The sequence below is a fragment of the Halichoeres trimaculatus genome, unplaced genomic scaffold (genome assembly GCF_033239565.1).
Source record: "Halichoeres trimaculatus isolate MK-OKI-2021-1 unplaced genomic scaffold, fHalTri1.1 fHalTri1_scaffold_19, whole genome shotgun sequence".
Taxonomy (NCBI): domain Eukaryota; kingdom Metazoa; phylum Chordata; class Actinopteri; order Labriformes; family Labridae; genus Halichoeres; species Halichoeres trimaculatus.
In genome coordinates this window covers 27,986,057-28,006,320 of record NW_027437197.1, presented here as the reverse complement: position 1 = coordinate 28,006,320, position 20,264 = coordinate 27,986,057, and the positions used below count along the sequence as shown (strand labels likewise).

Here is a 20,264-nt window from a genome sequence, read left to right as displayed (position 1 = left end):
GTATAGATGTATCTTTTTCAGTGTATAGATGGATCTGTTTCAGTCAATAGATGGATCTGTTCCAGTCTATAGATGGATCTGTTTCAGTCTAAACATGGATCTGTTTCAGTCTATAAATGGATCTGTTTCAGTCTATAGATGGATCTGTTTCAGTCTATAGATGGATCTGTTTCAGACTATAGATGTATCTTTTCAGTGTAGAGATGGATCTGTTTCAGTCTATAGATGGATCTGTTTCAGTCTATAGATGGATCTGTTTCAGACTATAGATGTATCTGTTTCAGTCCATAGATGGATCTGTTTCAGTCTATAGATGTATCTGTTTCAGTGTATAGATGTATCTTTTTCAGTGTATAGATGGATCTGTTTCAGTCTATAGATGGCTCTGTATCAGTCTATAGATGGATCTGTTTCAGTCTATAGATGGATCTGTTTCAGTCTATAAATGGATCTGTTTCAGTCTATAGATGGATCTGTTTCAGTCTATAGATGGATCTGTTTCAGACTATAGATGTATCTTTTCAGTGTAAAGATGGATCTGTTTCAGTATATAGATGGATCTGTTTCAGTGTATAGATGTATCTTTTTCAGTGTATAGATGGATCTGTTTCAGTCTATAGATGGATCTGTTTCAGTCTATAGAAAGATCTGTTTCAGTCTAAAGATGGATCTGTTTCATTCTATAGATGGATCTGTTTCAGTCTATAGAAAGATCTGTTACAGTCTAAAGATGGATCTGGTTCAGTATAAAGATGGACCTGTTTCAGTCTATAGATGGATCTGTTCCAGTCTAAACATGGATCTGTTCCAGTCTAAACATGGATCTGTTTCAGTCTATAGATGGATCTGTTCCAGTCTATACATGGATCTTTTTCAGTGTAAAGATGGATCTGTTTCAGTCTATAGATGGATCTGTTTCAGTGTATAGATGTATCTTTTTCAGTGTATAGATGGATCTGTTTCAGTCTATAGATGGATCTGTATCAGTCTATAGATGGATCTGTTTCAGTCTAAACATGGATCTGTTTCAGTCTATAAATGGATCTGTTTCAGTCTATAGATGGATCTGTTTCAGTCTATAGATGGATCTGTTTCAGACTATAGATGTATCTTTTCAGTGTAAAGATGGATCTGTTTCAGTCTATAGATGGATCTGTTTCAGTCTATAGATGTATCTTTTTCAGTGTATAGATGGATCTGTTTCAGTGTATAGATGGATCTGTTTCAGTCTATAGATGGATCTGTTCCAGTCTATACATGGATCTGTTTCAGTCTATAAATGGATCTGTTTCAGTCTATAGATGGATCTGTTTCAGTCCATAGATGGATCTGTTTCAGTGTATAGATGTATCTTTTTCAGTGTTAAGATGGATCTGTTTCAGTCCATAGATGGATCTGTTTCAGTCTATAGATGTATCTTTTTCAGTGTATAGATGGATCTGTTTCAGTCTATAGATGGATCTGTTTCAGTCTATAGATGTATCTTTTTCAGTGTATAGATGGATCTGTTTCAGTCCATAGATGGATCTGTTTCAGTCTATAGATGTATCTTTTTCAGTCTATAGATGGATCTGTTTCAGTCTATAGATGGATCTGTTTCAGTCTATAGATGGATCTGTTTTAGTCCATAGATGGATCTGTTTCAGTCTATAGATGTATCTTTTTTTAGTGTATAGATGGATCTGTTTCAGTCTATAGATGGATCTGTTTCAGTCTATAGATCGATGCGTTCTAGCCTGTTGATTGATCTGTTTTATTCTACAGATGGATCTGATTTAGCATTTTGATGACTGTTTCAGCTTATAGATAGGGCTCTTTGTCTGCCTGTAGATTTATCAATCAATCCTTTTTTATTTTTTATAAGCCAGACTATAACAAATGTCATCACAGGACACTTTTCAAAAGCATTAGCAGGTCTAGACCTGTAAATGTAAAAAAAAAAATGTTATTAACAGAAACCCAACATCAAGATGCGATTAGGAGTCTGAGCTCATCTTAATCCACCATGAGTACAGAGCTCTGCAGCATTTAGCAAGTCACACTGGCAAGGAAAAACATCCCTTTGACAGGCAGAAACTTTGGACAGAACCAGACTCATGTTAGACAGACATCTGAGGAGACTGATTGGGTTAGAGAGACAGATAGAGGAGAGAGTGGGAGAGAGAAGTATAGAGAGAAGGGGGGGTGACAGAGGGAGACACACACACACACACACACACACACACACACACACACACACACACACATAGTCCGACGTTTGACGTTGTGGCGGCAGTTAAGGTGAAACCACTGGTCCACGTCAGCAGACCATTCCTGACAATAATCCAAAGCTGTAGCAGCTGGAGTCTGACAGGAGCACAGCAGCAGACCGTTCACTTCACTGATCCAGAGGAACCTACAAGATGAACTTAGAGTCTCCCAGAGAGGTGTATGGTCAGTAACTATAGCAGGACATTAAGACTGACAGATAGAGAGGGAAACAGGAGCCCTGTGTGTCAGTTCCCCCTGCAGTCTAAGCCTATAGCAGCATGACCAAGAGCTGGTTCAGACCTGACCCAGCTCTAACTGTAAACTTTATCAAAAAGGAAAGTTTTAAGTCGACTCTTAAAGATTGAAACCGTGTCTGCTCCCCGGACCTAACCAGTTAGTTATTCCAAAGAAGAGGAGCCTGATAACTAAAGGCTCAACCTCCCAGACTACTTTTAGAGACCCTAGGTACAATGAGCAGACCTGCATGTTGAGAACGCAAAGACCTAGACGGATAATACGAAACGATTGAGTCCTTCAGATAGGATGGCCCGATGCTATTAAGCGCTTTGTAAGTCAGAAGAAGAATTTTAAACTCTGTTCTAGATTTAATAGGTAACTAGTGTAGAGACGCTAACACCGGAGAGATGTGCTCTCTCCTCCCAGTCCAAGTCAGTACCCGAGCGGCAGCATTCTGAACCAGCTGAGGAGTTATCATAGACTTATTAGGACAGCCGCATAAAAGAGAGTTACAATAGTCCAGCCCAGAAGAAACGAAAGCATGGACTAGTTTCGCAGCATCACTCTGAGACAAGATGTGTCTAATTCTCTTGATATTGTGAAGATGAAAAAAGCCGTTCTTGAGACCTGTTGGATGTGAGAGTTAAAGGACAGATTGAAAAGAACTCCCAGGTTCCTGACAGTGGAGCTGGAATTTAAGCTGATGTCGTCTGAGGTGGCGATGTTGTTCAAGAAAGCTTCTCTGAGATGTTTGGGTCCAAGAACAATGACTTCAGTCTTCTCTGAGTTCAGCAGTAAGAAGTTTCTGCTCATCCAGGACCTTACGTTTCTGAGGCATGCTTCAAGTTTAGATAAGCGGTTGGTTTCTTCAGGCTTCATTGACAAGTAAAGCTGAGTGTCATCTGTAGAGCAGTGAAAGTTTATGAAGTGTTTTCTCAATATAGAGCCAAGAGGAAGCATATACAAGATGAAAAAAATCGGCCCAAGCACTGAACCTTGAGGAACTCCATATTGCCCCCTGGTGTGCGAAGAAGAGACGTTGTTCACATGAACGAAGATACGATCGAAGCCAAGCTAAAGCGGTTCGTGAAATACCAAGAAGACTCTCTAATCTCTGCAGAAGAATGCCATGATCAATAGAGTCGAAAGATGAGCACAGGAAGATGACCACAGTCAGAAGACAAAAGTAGATCGTTGGTTACTCTGAGCAGCGCAGTCTCAGAGCTATGGTGGGCTCTGAGCCCAGACTGAAAGACCTCAAAGAGACTGTTGCTATGAAGAAAATCACAGAGCTGACTCACAACAACTTTATCCATGATCTTGGAAATAAAAGAGAGGTTAGATATTGGTCCGTAGTTGACCAAAGAGCCTGAAGCAAGTGTAGGCTTTTTAAGAAGAGGCTTAATAACAGCAACTTTAAAAAGTTAGGGCACGTAGTTCCGAATCATCCTTAGGAAAGAAGATCCGACCAAGGGAAAGACTTCCTTCAGCAGCCAAGCTGGGATGGGATCCACAAGACAAGTCGAGCAGTCCAAGAGTATATTAGCTCTGAGCGACGTTTCCGCGATTTTGCCATCGATCAAAGGTTCTACTGCCGTTGCATGTAACATGTTACTAATTTTATCTGTAATCTTTAATATCTTATCATTAAAAAAGCTCATTAAGTCCTCACTGCTAAGCGATAGAGGAATGCATGGCTCAGTAGAGCTATGACTGTTCGTCAGCTTGGCTACAGTGCTGAAAAGGAATCTAGGATTGTTTTTATTCTCTTCTATTAGAGCTGAGTAATAATTAGCATGCACAAGCCGCCAAGCCTTTCTATATTAATTTAGACTATTTTTCCAACATGAGCAGGATTCGTTTGTTTTCCTCGATTTTGGTTTGAGCTCAGGAGTTTGAGCGTTGTACCACAGAGCCGAACTATGTCATCTGAGAGTCCTCTGTCTAAGCAGAGCAATTGAATCAAGGACAGCTTGAAGAGAACCCGTGGTAACCGCAACAAGTTGATCAAGCTGAAGAGGAGCATAAGAGCTCTCTTCAAAGGTAGAGCAAGAATTCAAGGCAGCAGGAAGCTTCCTTGAAAAAGGCTACAGCTCTGTCAAACAAGTTCCTCAACAAAAGAGATGGCTCTGTTGTAATACACACATCACTGCATTTAATTCTTTGAAGAGCTCTGTTTCAGGCTGTAGGTGGATCTGTTTAAGCCTATAGATGGATATGTTTCAGTCTTTAGATTGCTCTGATTAGGTCTTCTGATAACTTTTTTCAGCTTATACATGGATTTATTTAAGTCTCTAGATTGCTCTGTTTTAGCCTATAGATTGATTTGTCAGCCTACAGATGACTCTTTTTCAGCTTAGAGAAGGATCTAACTTAGCCTACAGTTGACTGTTTTCAGCCTATTGATGAATCAATTTCAGTCTATAGATGGGTCTGTTTCAGCCTATAGATGGATCTGTTACAATCTATAGATGGATCTGTTACAGTCTGTAGATGGATATGTATAAGTCTATAGATGGATCTGTTTAACCCTACAGATTACTCTTTTTCAGCTTAAAGATGGATCTAATTTAGCCTACAGACGACTGTTTTCAGCCTATTGATAGATCTGTTTCAGCCTATAGCTGGATCTGTTTGAAACTGTAGATGGCTCTGTTTGAGTCTGTAGATGACTCTTTTACAGCCTGTAGATGTGTCTCATTTAGTCTAAGATGGCTCTGGTTCAGTCTTCACAAATCTTTGTTTCTACCTATAGATTAATCTGTTAAATTCCCAGATGGATCTGTTTCATCCTATAGGTGACTCTGTTTCAGCTTGTGTATGACACTGTTTGAGCCTATAGATATGGCTCTGTTTCTGCCTAAGAAGCCTCTATTTCAGCCTGTAGATAATGTTCCATTTTACCCCGTTTCAGCCCATAGATGGCTCTGTGCCCACAGCAGCTCACACAGAGGATGCCAGGTGCTTCTGTGAACTGTTTGGGAAAGGTGTACACTGCAGGGGGAAACATTTCAGACATTCAGCTACACCCATTTAGAGTTACTTCTGTGACTGAAACATCAGAGCCAGGCTCAGTCTGCAGTCTGTGCTACACTTCAAACACTGAGAAGCCTGCACCTAGCTGAGCCGGCTGGGGTTGGTATTATCAGCCCTGGATTTGGAAAACAGAAGCATCTGCAAAGTTTCTTTCTTGTCCCAGATAGTAACTGGCAAAACATGAATTCTGACACACAACCAGTCTGCTTCAGGGTCCAGCTGTTTCAGCATCCTCTCTGTTGATTGTTACTCCAGAACATAGTGATTCCAAGTGAGTCCCAGTGAGCCACAGAGTACCTGTGAGACCAAGTGAATCTCAGTTAGTCCAGTAAATCTGTCCTCCTTGATGAGATTGATATTCTGCAGGATCAGCAGGATCCACAGTTTGTTGGAATCAGTCCCACCCTCCAAGGACATAAACACAGATCCTGGATCCATGCCAGGACTTGGTATTCATTAAAGAAATCCAGGCCTGACCCAGTGAGCTAGTCCTCAATCTTAGCTGCTCACCTGCAATACTTGGAGGGCAGAGGTGAAGGTAACCTCAGGACGGACACAGTTCCTGGTGAAGGTGGTGTATTTTGCCTCACAGTGATGATAGACGTATCCAGTATGTAGTCAGACTAAGTACAGCAAGGTGTCACTGAGCCCAGCAAGCAAAGCCAAACCGATCTGTGTGTTGTGTCTGTGTGAAGTGGGGGGGCTGTTTGGGCTGCTCTGAGAGGCTTTCTCTTTTAGGATCATTCACTCTGGCTAGTGTTTTCATGACTCTCCTCTTTTGGCCTCACTCTGCTCTTTGTTTGTCCCCTGTCAGACTGACGTGATGCATCAGAGTGTATATGAGCTGGTCCACACTGAAGACCAGCAGGAGCTCAGAAGGAACCTGCACTGGGCTTTGAATCCTCCTGCTGCTACACCTGCCATCACTCAGGACTCCCCCCAAGGTAACCTAACCCTCCCACTCTCTAGCTTCTGACCATGTGACTCCAGCAGGGCTGAGATTGGCTTGGCCCTGCTGTGTTTCCTAAATGGATCTTATGACTCTTAGAGAGTGTTTTTGGAGTCAGAGAGGATTCAGATCATCTCTGTTTGACGTCAACAAGCTCTTACTAAATTTACTGTTTGAAAATTTATCTTATATTTCTGTGATAACGAGCTACTACAGTCAGCGCAGGGTCACTTTGTTAGATCCTGTTTGTAACTGAGCTTCTCTTTGGGGTATGGGACAGTAGGTGGAGGACCCTGAACCTGACACAGATCTGATACCTTTCAAGGTTGGAGGTTTCTGTTTCTGCATCAGGATGCCCCACCCTCCAAGGTCTCTGTGGTCTCTGTGGTCGAACAATGAGATAACACTATCAGGAAGTTAAGAGCCCACAGTTTAAGTTATGAGGCTATCCCTAGGTCAGGTCACATGACCCTGTAAGCTCCACTGAGGCTTAGGAGGAGAAGTGGTCCCAGATCTGGGTTTTAAGATGCTTATGTCTGTATCCTTTGGTTCTGAGACCCACAGCACTGACACAGCTAACTCGCTCCAACATGGAAAGGAGGAGAAGTTTATAATATTCACTGACATCATGATGACACTAAGCACACGAGAGGGCAAAATAACGACAGAAATAATATCTGTAAGTTCAGAATGAATGAACCAGAGAAATGGGGGAGGAGCTTAAAGGTTTTCTCAGACCGGAGCGGTAGACTGCTCTGCTTTCTGCTTGTTTTCCTGTGAAGTGGAAACAGTGCATGAACTCAGAAAATGAAACAGCTGAAACTTCCAGAATGTAAAGAAAAGCAGACTTTGGGTGTTCAGATGGAGACCTGTCTCTGTATGATGAGATGCTGTGATAAAGAAACCACACTCTGCATGAAGAAGACTGACCTGAACACCTTTACCCTTCAAACAGAGATGGAGCCGGACAGCAGCTCAGCGGTGGTCACCTACAAACCCGAGCAGCTTCCTCCGGAGAACTCGTCCTTCCTGGAGAGGAGCTTCGTCTGTCGGTTTCGCTGCCTGCTGGATAACTCCTCAGGCTTTCTGGTATGATTCTGCTCCTTCAGATCTACAGACAGCTCCAGCAGAACCACAGACACACACAGCACTGAGTGTTCGTTACCACGCCTGGATATGGTGTGGCTCATGTAGGCTGTTGTCAGCAACACTTCACAGACCTGTCACAAGCCAAAAACGTTCATAAGCCTTTAAATATCTTAAAGTATGAGGGGTCAAGGGATCCCTCCTCATCTCCTCCCATAGTTTGCATAGTTTGTCCAACAGGACTCAGGAGGACACATTACCATCCAGCTGATCACACCCAAGGTGAAGACTGGACCGCTCTAAAGCTGTGTAGAACTATGGGACAGGATTGTTGCTTTTTGGATTTTTTGAAAGTCTCTCACACACACACACACATACACACACACACACACACACACACACACACACACACACACACACACACACGCACACACACGTAAACACACACACACACACACACACACACACACACACACACACACACACACACACACACACACACACACACACACACACACACACAGTCACAGTCACACACACAGATGCTGTTTGTCCATCATCAGAGCGTTGTGTTTCAGTGAACGCCGTCAACACGTGAAGCTGCTGTGAGGCTGAGAGGAGCTCTGGACACCTCAGGTATGAACCTGTCTCCCTGACTGATGTGACTCTTCCTCCTCAGGCGTTAAACATCCAGGGCAGACTGAAGTTCCTGCACGGACAGAACCAGCGGCAGGATAACGGAGGAAAGGCTCCACCTCAGCTCGCCCTCTTTGCCATAGCCACCCCTCTGCAGCCTCCGTCCATCCTGGAGATCAGAACCAAGAACATGATTTTCAGAACCAAACACAAACTGGACTTCACACCTCTGGCCTGTGATGCAAAGTGAGGAGAGTTTAACTCTTTATTTGCTGCATCGCTCTGCAGACCATCTATCAGAGATTTAAACTTGAGGTCTTCCATGCTCAGTGATGTGGTCTCATGGATTATGGTCTCTCTGTGCAGGGGGAAGATTGTGTTGGGTTACACAGAGGCTGAACTGAGGGTTCGAGGATCTGGGTATCAGTTCATCCACGCAGCAGACATGCTGTACTGTGCAGAGAACCATGTCAGAAGTAAGTCTCATAAAGACCACTGGTCCACTGGACTCATGCTGAGTCGGGTACTATTACACATCTTCTCACATCCTGTGATGCATGCCACTTCATCTCCTATCCACGTAGGCCCACACTCCCCACACTATCAAGACCCCACATTTCTGGTGTCCCTGGTTTCGTACAACCTTTACTTCCTGTATTGAAGTAGCCGAGCACTTGAACTACTATCTTAAATCAACAATAGTGGACGTTTGTCCTCCCTTCTGTTTGTCTTGTCTCGTCCTGCCTGTCATTATTTCCCCTTCTTTCACACTGTGGTGTGGCACGGCCCTCTCCTTCAGCTCACATCAGGGGTTAAATAAAGTTTAGAATGATGGAGTAGCCTACAGGGAGGGCTGGTGATGGTCACTAGCAGTTAATCATATTCACATCTCTCTGACTGCTAAAAAAAAATGCATTGGTCTTTTCAATGCTGTCACATAACACAGTGATCAGCAGAAAAGATAATGCAGACAAGGGGGAAAAAAAAAAAATGACCACTGGTCTGGGTCATGGGCCACTGACTGTGTACACTGACTGGACCATTTTCTACCCTGTGATACATCTGAAACCACCTTCAGCACCTTTATTCACAGCAGCCCTGTGCTCACTTTGTACCCTGACTGTGTCCTCTGACTGCTGCACTGACTCCACGCTGTGGTTACCCTGTAGCTCTAGATCTTAAGTCCTAGCTACAGATGTAGACCCTCCAAGACAAGAAACCACTCAAACAGCTGTGACAGTTGCAGAGTCTGTCCTGATGTTGATTTGACAGAAACATGTCACTGTTGCAGAGCCAGTTCAGTCAGAGAGATTGGGAAGGTCTCCTCCAGCATGGTCAGAGAGTTCAGACAGCTTTCCTAAGTAATCCCGCTGGATTACGGAGCAGATTGAGCAACGACGTAGATCTGCCAGAGGAGAGGATAGGGCTGCAAATCCACTGAGTGAGCAAGGCCTGAGAGATGATCCAAAGAGAGAAACCAACAGAGACTCTGCAGAGGTCACACACACACAGCCACTGCATCTGCTGACTGAATCCACTGACTGTGTCCACTGACTTTGTCCACTGACAATGTCCAATGACTGTGTCAATCAACTATGTTGACTGAAGATGTCCAATGACTGTGTCCAATGACTGTGTCCACTGACTAAATTCACTGACTGCATCCACTGACGGCATTTCCTGACTTTGTCCACTGACTGTGTCAGATGACTGAATCCACTGACTAAGTCTGGCATCTGTGTCTACTGACTGTGTCTGCTGACTGTGTCTGCTGACTGTGTGTACTGACTTTCTGACCGAATTTAACATCGGACAACTGAAAATGGGCATCTGAGGATTAAAGGTTCAGTTTGTGGTTTTCAGGCTATATTCTTATAGATTAGGGACGATATTTGGATGCATTGACAGATCATAGCACCATAAAAGAGTTCATGTTGAAGTGATTAACTATCAGTAACAGTATCTGTGTCTGCCCTTTACTTTTAGTGATGAAGACCGGAGAGAGCGGTCTGACAGTGTTCAGGCTCCTCACTAAGGAGAACCGCTGGAAGTGGGTCCAGGCCAATGCCAGACTGGTTTACAAGAACGGGAAACCAGACTACATCATCGCCACCCAGAGGCCTCTCCTGTAAGTTCCTGTTCCTTAGAATGGCTGTGAAAGATAAAGTGTTGCAGTATATCTCAGAGAGCAGAGTTTAACCTCAGACCGAAGTTTGCAGGGGGTCAGGTTTTGTCTGAGCCAGGCTGAGAGCTCAGGAAGTTACTGAGGGTACAGAAACCAGTCCAGTTTTAAAGAAACCTGTTCACTTAGTGTGAGGTCTCCTGTCATTAAACACGGTTTGAACTGAACTCAGCCAGAAGTCGTCACCATCTGTAGCAGAGGTGAAAACTGACTGATGTTTGTCTTTGCAGAGACGAGGAGGGAGGAGAACACCTGCGGAAACGCTCCATGCACCTTCCCTTCACCTATGCCACAGGTGAGGCCCTGCTCTACCAGTCCAACCATCCCATCGCCGCCTTCAGGGACGGCAGCCACGAGAAAAATGGCAGCAAGTCAAAGAAGAGTCGGACTGACAGGCTGGTCAGGGACGGTCTTGACCCCGGCTCTCTTCTGGGGGCTCTCATGAGTCAGGATGAATCAGTGTACGTTTGCCAGCCCTCCCTGGAGCCCAAAATGTCTTTTAGCAGCTTCTTTGAGGACCAGATGGGATTTTCTGACTCTGAGCCGCCCGGTCTGCACCGAAGCTGGGATGAGCCTAGTAACGGCTTGCTGGGCCCAGGCCAAACAGAGGCCAGCACCAGCTTTGACCCCCTGCTGGCAACTCTGGACTCCCTGTCTCTGGAGGGTCAGGGCGTGGTGGACTCCGAGGAGGGAGGGTGTTCTAACGGGGATCTGTTTGGAGCTCTGGAGGGTCTGGGGCTGAGCGCTGAGGACCTGGAGCTGCTTCTGTTGGATGAGCGGATGATCAGGGTTGAAATGGACCCTGAGCGAGTGCCGACGCTGGACGACCTGCTGACCAACGAAGAGATCCTGTCATACATCTACGACTCCATCGAGGGGAAGACCGAGTCCACGGATCATGGGGAACCAGTTCCTCCAAGCACCTCCTCAGTAACAGCTTCCACCTCCACAGGATCTGAAAGTACCCCCTCCCTGGACTCTAATGTTCAAATGCAGTTTCCTCACCATAAGCCTCCTCTGGTGGGTCCGGCTCCCATTGTGCAGCTCTCCCAGCAGATGCAGCAGCACCTCAGCATGAGGCCAGGGAAGGTGGCGCACAGCTGGAGCCAGCAGAGTGACCACCTGACCAACCCCATCCTCAACGGTGACCCGCTGGTTCAGACCCAGCCGCTCCCCAATGGGCAGTGGACGGCCCAGGACATCCTTACCAATGCAGGGATTCAGCTGGACCACTTTAACACACCACAGACTTTTTTCAACGGGAAGGCCTCGGTGCTGGATGCCAGCGTTCATCAAGCACCGCCACGTTTCCTCCAGCAGCCACCCAGGATGCAGAGCCACCTCTCACAGCAGTGCCACACCAAACCGAAGGCCAACAACCTGAACGGACTCTGCGTGTCCGGCTCGGAGCATTCAGCAGGAAACCCCCAGTGGCAGGACTTTGGGTTCACCGAGAGTCTCAGCAGCTCCTCCTGCCTCGATACCAGCCAAAAACCCCTGAGCAGCACCTCTCTGGACTCCTGCATGGACTACAGCATGCCCAGCGTTGATGTGGATTACTCTCTGAGTGGGAGTGCCATGTTTGGGAGGAACGGACAGCAGCATGTGGCTGAGTCCACAGTGGCATCCTTCCAGGGGATGAACCACAAACGCCAACAGGAGCAGATCCCCGTCCCTTTGGCTCAGGTCATTTCCAGCCTGTCTCAGTGCCCTCCGTCCAACGCCTCCCTGGACCAGATCCTAGGGGTCAGCAAACCGTGCCGACAGCTGGACCACTACGGCGTGGTGAGCTCTGAGCTCCCCAACACCAGTCCTAGCAAGGTGAGGAGGCTTTTCAGACCCACAGCTTGTCTTTAACCCTCCTGTGTGGACTCATTTTAATTTCCAGGCAGTGAAAATCTGATCAGGTGTTACTTATTTCAGTAAAAGGTGCCTCATTAGATGCAGGATAAGCCTTGTCCACCTGACAGGTCCAGAGAATTGCCCGGCTTCAAATGAGGCCTAAATTGTTTGTAAGTCATGAAACCTGCAGCTCCAGAGCTCGTCACAGCACAACTTAAAGTTCAGATCAGACTTGCTGTCCAGGTCTACATCAGTCTGGGTCTGAGTCAGGATGAGTTCAGTCTGGTCTGACCTTTCCATCACTGGGTGGACTGGATTTTAAACTGTGCCCCCTGCAGGCGTACCTGTCATCCTTTCAGACCTGATGTTCTAGATGTAATGAAGCAGACAGCCTCAACATTTACAGACAGTCCATGTTCCCTCAAACAGCCTCAGATTATTGACGTAATCCTCCTTTGACTGGCAGTAGAAATACCTCTGAGCTGGTTTTCTTGTGCCTTAGTTTCTGTTCTTTAAGGTCCAACGTGGATTTCAGACGCATACCAACCCCCGACTCCTCTGACTGTCTCTACACCCGTGTGTCTGAGTTTGGTTTTTTTGAAATAAAAGCTCATGAATTGTTTCTCTGGACATCAGTGAAACATTGAAACTGTCCAAGCAGTTGCAGAGTGTCTACATAACGACATGCTGTCTCCATCTCTCTCCTTCACCACGCTGTCTCTGTTTTTCTTTTCCTGAGACTCACTCCTCCTTAACTCTTTCGCTGCTTCCTGCAGACGGAGAACGGCTGTATCCTGACCACCTCCTACTCAGCCAGCTGCACTCTGCCCAACATGAACGGAGCAGCACCCCCTGCTGTACAGATGCCCGTCCCTGAGACTCTGTCCAGCCTCCCTGACCCTCCAGCCACCGGTTTCTACCTCTGACCATGTGACCAGGATCAGTCGTGCAGCAGGACTCTGTTAAAGACTGGACCAGCCTTATACGTCTAGACTCCACAAACCAAGCGGAACAACTTAGGCCTGAACTCTCTATCTACCAACTTGACGTTTATTTTCCTTTCTTTCTTTCTGGGGTGGGGGGGGTGGGGTGGGGGGGGGGGGTGTTTAAGTCATATTATCATGAGTCCTTTGTTTACAATAACGCCATTGAGCGCACTCAGATCAGATAAAGGCAGATGACTGGATTCATCTGCATTCAGATTAACCACAGAGCACACACATACACACACAAGCACACACACACACACACACACACACACACACACACACACACACACACACACACACACACACACACACACACACACACACACACACACAAACACACACACACACACACACACACACTATATCAGTGCTACTCCATCCTAATGACAAGGTTTTGATTCAGACAGTGGTCACCAGCTGGTAGTTTCTCCGTCATGTTACCAGAATGTAATCTCCCGTGGTTGGGCGTGGAGATGTTTCAGCGTGAAGATGTTTCTCACAGCCTGGAGATGTTTCTCTGTGATCTGTGAGAAGAATGGTTTCTATCTGGATAAGTGGAGAACAATTAATCTCTGGTTAGAAATCTCCTGCACTTTATTGGGAGCAGCCAGTGGATGCAGTCAGTCATTTAGCTGATGAAGAGTCCCCATGGGTGTGGGACAGCTGATGAAGAGTCTCCATCAGCGTGGGACAACTGATGAAGAGTCTCTGTCAGTGTGGGACAACTGATGAAGAGTCCCTGTCAGTGTGGGACAACTGATGAAGAGTCCCCATCGGTGTGGGACAACTGATGGAGAGTCCCCGTACTGTCGGTGTGGGACAGGTGTGTGTGTTCTGTCTCAGGTGAAGGGTTAATGTCCTCACAGCACAAACACTTCTGTAGACCAGTTGATTTCTCTCTCTGCTTGAAATCTTCTCTCTTTCTTTCCTTCTGTTGTTGAAAATGATTTCTGTATTCTTTTTCTCCTCTCTGGCTGACTTCATGAGAGGACGTCTTTTTATTTCTCTGTATTTATCCCTGTCCTGCAGCCAGTGAGCAGAGCTGATTGTTTTGATGTGTCAGAGGTTCTCTTGTACATAAAAAAGGAAAATGTAAATCTCTATCTCCTGTCTACAGTAGATAAGCAGCGGTTGCATTAACTCTCTGGGGGGAATCAGGGTAACCCAAACACACAGAGCCATCAGTCACTTAGGAGAGGAAGGAAGATCTGACGTTTGAGGAAAGTTCTGTTTGCTTTCAGCAAAGAAGAATTTAGGAGCTGTTTGAGAAAGAGCTGATCCGCAGTGTTACTCACCTGACCAGCGTCAGAGCGAGCAATGACTCCTTCTGAAGAGAAGCCGAGTCCAAGACGAGCAGAGCTCAACTGAACTCAGGCTTAACCTTAAAAGAGGCTGTGAGGAGTTTTGAAGTATTCTGCAAGTCACCTAGTTCTAATCAATAATTTAAACAAGATAATCAGCACCAATATAGATTATTCCAAATTTCATTTCTCAGCTTCCTGATTGGGTGGTGCAGGACTGAACTGTTTTACAGCACGTCTAAGTCTCTATGACAACACCACGCTGGCTGATTAAGTTTAATGGAGAGTAGAGAGATCTGTGTTTTTTTCTGCTGAAAACGATTTCAATGATTGATTTTGTAGTGATGGTGGACACTGGAGCCTAACTGTCAGACAGAAAAAGGACAGAAAAGCAGAAGAAAGAGAAGCAGGAGAGAAATAGAGCACAAGCTAAAGGCTAAAACACAAGCTAAAGGCTCAAACATAGGTTAATCTAAAAGAAGATCTGATTTTCATTCATTTCCAAAACAAACACACCTTGTTCAGAGTCATGTCTTCACCACACTGTGAGTGAGACTCTGGGCCACAGGGTGGCGCTGCAGTTCACTTCAAGCACGTCCTCCCTACAGTTTCTTTAAGAACCCTCTGTCTGATAATCAACCTTTTCCCCAAACATCAGCCTCCTCCTCCTCTTGGTGGGTTTCAACTCCGCCACCTGGTTAAACCTCTGGCTCCTCCTCCTGGTTTAACCTCCTCCTTCTTGTTAAACTTTCTCCCCCTCCTTGTTAATCCTCCTCCTCCTGGTTTATCCTCCTCCTCCCCCTGATGTAACCCCGTCCTCCTCCTGCTTTAACCTCCTCCTCCTCCTCCTAGTTTATCCTCCTCCTCCTCCCCCTAATGTAACCCCATCCTCCTCCTGCTTTAACCTCCTCCCCCTGGTGCATATTTGGACTGGGGTTTTGAGGTCTTGAGGTCTGAGGACCTGTGAGCAGTTCCAGAGAGAGATCCAGTGAAAAACCAAATGTTGGTGCAGAGTGGTCTCTCTGGGGGTTCAGTCTGAATGTTTCTTGTACATAGAAAGAGGGAGATGAGCCTTCATCCTGAAGCGATGCTGAAAGAGATTTCTGTGTGACGTGTTGGGATCAAGTCCTTCCTGTGGGTGTTCATATAACTGTTCTGTGTTTTATGTTAATGAGCTGTGATTCACACGTGGTTTCATGTCAGATCCCTGCCCTTTCTTTTTACTGCAGCTTCTATTTAATATGATTGATGTGACTTATTAACAATGTGAAAAAAGATATGTACATAAGGCTTTGACAAATACAGGTATGTAAATAGTCTTCTGTTGGCTCACTTGTTTCCAGCACTGTTTTTCAGACATGTTTCTCGGACTCCTGTGTTGACTCTTTGAGTTGTTTTCTACCTGTAAATATTCCTCTCCTCACCTGACACTGGACTCCAGGACAGCCTGACATGGTGCCATACTTCTGAGACCTGCTCGTAGCCTGTGGTGTTGGCGCTGAGTGTGTTTCTGTCCCCCTCTGTAGACACATGCAGACTTTGACAGGAGCAGCTTGAGACGTCCTCTGAATGAACAAACACACACCTCTGTGGAGTAGAAATAAGACAAAGAGAAACCTTTGACCACTTGTTCGTGTCCCTCTCTGAGTCCTGGAGTTTTGTATTCACTCAGACAGGAAACAGCAGGAGGGTAACTTCCTGTGTCAGTGACCTCTTACCTGTGAAGGTGCTATGTGTAGCATTTGAACATGAATAAATCATTACCACCGTAACACTGAGGAGTCTGTGTGTTTACTGTTATTGAAGCCTCATTACAGCGTCTAAAGGAAAAGTTGTATTACAGAGGCGTGGTCCTCTGACAGCCCAGAGTTTAAAGGTGAGTTCAGACCTCACGGGAAGTGTCTGCTGGAGAAATGTGGTCATATTATGGTTGAAATGAATCCCCAGGGAGATCCCTCTGATGGAAACCATCCACTGTGGCGTGAGGGCTCCAGCTGATTCCAGAGAGTCCCAGTTTCACTGTCAGTTCCACAAAAGCTGCTCTTTGACTCAGTGCAGCTGAATGAAGCCTTACACATAGGGATCAGTTTCACCTGAGGAATTATTCTGACTGTTTCCAGAGTCCCAGACCCCATCCACACATCTGAGGATGTTTCTGACGCACAGGTCTTTTTGTATAGGTGAAAATGGAGGATGGATGTTTTGAATTTGTCTAGTCTGTGAATGTGGATACAGCAGGAAGGAGGGGTTTTGGAGAAAGCTGATGGTATTACCTCAATCTGTGCATGCATCAAGAAGGCAGCCTACCAGTTCTTCTGTTTGCTTGATGTTTTTAACCTACTCCTGATGTAACCCCCTTCTCCTCCTGGTTTGTCGGCTAAACATCCATGATGAGAATCTCCCGTTCCACCACATCCCAAAGGTGCTCTATTGGACTGAGATCTGGGGACTGTGGAGGACATTTGAATACAGGGAACTCATTGTCATGTTGAAGAAAGCAGTCTGAGATGATTCCAGCTTTATGATATGGAGCGTTATCCTGCTGGAAGAAGCCATCAGAAGATGGGTACACTGTGCTCATAAAGGGATGGACATGGTCAGCAACAATACTCAGGTAGGCTGTGGACTTTAAACCATGCTCAGTTGGTACTAAGGGGCCCAAAGTGTACCAAGAAAATCTCCCCCACACCATTACACCAGCAGCAGCCTGAGCCGTTGATACAAGGCAGGATGGATCCATGTTTTCATGTTGTTGAGGCCAAATTCTGACCCTACCATCTGAATGTGGAGCAGAAATCCAGACTCATCAGACCAGGCAACGTTTTTCCAATCATCTATTGTCCAGTTTTGGTGTTGCTGTGTGAATTGTAGCCTCAGTTTCCTGTTCTTAGCTGACAGGAGGGTCACCCGGTGTGGTCTTCTGCTGCTGTAGCCCATCTGCCTCAAGGTTGGACGTGTTGTGTGTTCAGAGATGCTCTTCTGCAGACCTCGGTTGTAACCAGTGGTTATTTGTGTTACTGTTGCCTTTCTATCAGCTCCAACTAGTCTGGCCATTCTCCTCTGACCTCTGGCATTAACAAGACATTTTGTCCCACAGAACTGCTGCTCACTGGATACTTTCTCTTTTTGGGACCATTCACTGTAAACCCTAGAGATGGTTGTGGGTTAAAATTCCAGTAGATCAGCAGTTTCTGAAATACTCAGACCAGCCCGTCTGGCACCAACAACCTTACCACTCCAAGAGGACAAGTCACAACAATGTAGTGGCCATGCCAGGCTAGTAGTCGGCGATGTGGATATATGTGTGTATGTATGCCACTCAGAAATCAGCCATCAATGTTGTGGTTGTTCTTTCTTTTTCTGCCGTTTTATTATGTTAGACGGTTGGCAATCCAGCCTTGAGGCGCATTACTGCCACCAACTGGACCAGTATAGCTTGACTGGAAGTTGTGGCTGCGCACGTGCACTGCAAAAAAATGAAATCTTATCAAGTGTTTTTGTCTCATTTTAAGTAAAAATTGTCTTATTACACTTGATATGAGCCACATTCAGCTTATGTCTTGTTTTAAGTTATTTATAGACAAAAATGAGGTCTGAATTGCTAGTTACCAGTGAAAAAAATCTGCTGATGGAACAAGAAAAATTTGCTTGAAACTGGAATAATTTCTTAGTACAAGTAACTTTTTGCTTGTTTCATTGGCAGATTTTTTTTACTTGTTACAGGCAATTCAGACCTCATTTTTGTCTGTAAATGACTTGAAACGAGACATTTTTCTGGACTGATCAGGTGAATGTGGCTCATATTTAGTCTAATAAGACATTTTTGAATGATAATAAGATAAAAACACTGGATAAGATTCCAGTTTTTTTGCAGTGTGACCTTCACCTGAAACTGTGAGTGCGCATGAGGTGACGTCAGCCTTTCACCCTGAAACGCTGTGCTCTTTGTTTATACGAGGCTGGATGAAGGAGCGTTTTGAAAACTCTCCACTCTGGAGAGAGTTTTCAAAAGTTTCTGTTTTCTGACAACCCAACGCGGTCTAATCTGAACGCAAGGCCAAAACACAACAAAATGTTATTGGATTTGACCGTTTTTGGCGGCGTGTAAACGCAGCCTCAATCTGTCTGGATTAGTGAATTGCTCCCTGGTCAATCTCGACTTTCTCTAACAGATGGAAATGTGTGAAGCATTCGATCGACCAATGATCAACCAGTTTTCTGAAATAGCTCAAAAGTGCATCTCATGAACCATCAACTGGTCAGTATGTACTTGTACTTTCCTCTGTACAGATGGAGGAAACAAATTTCCTTTAAAGGACAATAAAGATCTATCACACCTATGGACCATGCTCTCAATCACAAGCTCACAATGGCCCAGGTTGGTTGATGGATGCAGCCAAAAGCTGGAAGAACAACTGTGTTCAATCATTCAGACTTGTTGTGGACAGAGAAGATCTTAGTTGTGATGTGGATGAGCATTTGTGTCCCAACATACAGGAACATCAGGAGTTGCAGGAAGACTGCACTGAACTGTAATTCCCACAGCACTGCATGAACAGTTTTCCCTAAAGAAACTGTTCTATGTTCACATTTCTACTTTTTTTCATTAGTGCTAAGCAGCTCCTTCTCCTTCCTGAACCCATTAATGGGTCAGTCTGTCGTGTTTGTGTGGGTCCAAGAAACACACTTTGATACTGGAAGCAAAGTACTTTATATGAGTAACTTGAAAAGACATTTACAGGTTCCTGCAATCGCTCTGTATCTATCCGCTCAGGTTACACACGCACACACACGCACACACACACACACACACACACACACACACACACACACACACACACACACACACACACACACACACACACACACACACACGCTGGCATAAGGCTCCACCTGCTGGCCAAACTCGTAACTGTTGCACATCAACATTTGCACATATAACATATCTCTTTCTCAAAAATAAAAGTATCTGACGTTTGTGAAGAAACTATCATCATGTTGTACACATCATTGCTTTTGTAACTTAATGTATCAACAGTGTGGCAATAATACTGTGACCTTATTACCGTATAACCTCTGAATGCAACTACAGTAGACTTACTAAAACTAATGGTCTTTGACACTTTACCACTCCTTAAATTTGCTCAATGAGTCTTTCAGGAGGCCTAGCATGTCTTTAGGATCTTCTGATGATTTGCTCTGGCACCTCAGTCTCTGATGTTGGACTCTCCTGTGTATGCTGGTGTTGTTCAGTTGCATCAGCCCTTTGAACTGCTGTGTCTGGTCCCAAGAGGTCCTCTGCAGTTCTGTCCTATCCTATTCTCCTGGATAGTGTTGGAAATGAGGTGAGGTGTTCAACATGCATCTAAGTGTCAATTTTACTGTTTTCCCACACTTCAATATCTGTTTGAAGGAACAGGGTACAATGCAACTGTAAACTCAGCTGTTCTTCCCACACTGCTATCCTGACAGGGTACTCTTTACTGTAGGTTCAGCCATTTTTACAACACTGCTGCCTTTCAAACCATGAAGGGTACCTCACAGATATAGTTTGTCACTCAAATGATGTCTTAGCTCTAAATTTCCCAAATACTTAAGTTACTTCTTGTTTGAAATGTGGTGCTATCAATCTGACCAAACACCTTCAAATTATGTATCTGACTCCATTCTCCTCTGACCTTTGTCCGAGCAGTTTTTAATGGGGAAGGATCAGGAGGCATCCTGGTTCTCAGTTGAACACAAATTTATTAACAATA

General features: G+C 45.2%; 1 protein-coding gene across 1 annotated transcript in view; it reads left to right on the top strand.

Annotated features, from left to right (window-relative positions):
- LOC141808169 (aryl hydrocarbon receptor-like) overlaps nucleotides 1-13,260 on the top strand; it is a 48,310-nt gene extending 35,050 nt beyond the window's left edge. The window contains exons 5-11 of the mRNA XM_074694586.1: nucleotides 6,338-6,467; nucleotides 7,428-7,561; nucleotides 8,238-8,440; nucleotides 8,561-8,670; nucleotides 10,181-10,322; nucleotides 10,607-12,197; nucleotides 12,995-13,260. Coding sequence (XP_074550687.1) covers nucleotides 6,338-6,467; nucleotides 7,428-7,561; nucleotides 8,238-8,440; nucleotides 8,561-8,670; nucleotides 10,181-10,322; nucleotides 10,607-12,197; nucleotides 12,995-13,144 — 2,460 coding nt within the window. The 3' untranslated portion in view covers nucleotides 13,145-13,260. The remainder of the gene's footprint in view (nucleotides 1-6,337; nucleotides 6,468-7,427; nucleotides 7,562-8,237; nucleotides 8,441-8,560; nucleotides 8,671-10,180; nucleotides 10,323-10,606; nucleotides 12,198-12,994) is intronic.
- The last annotated feature ends 7,004 nt before the right edge of the window (nucleotides 13,261-20,264 follow it).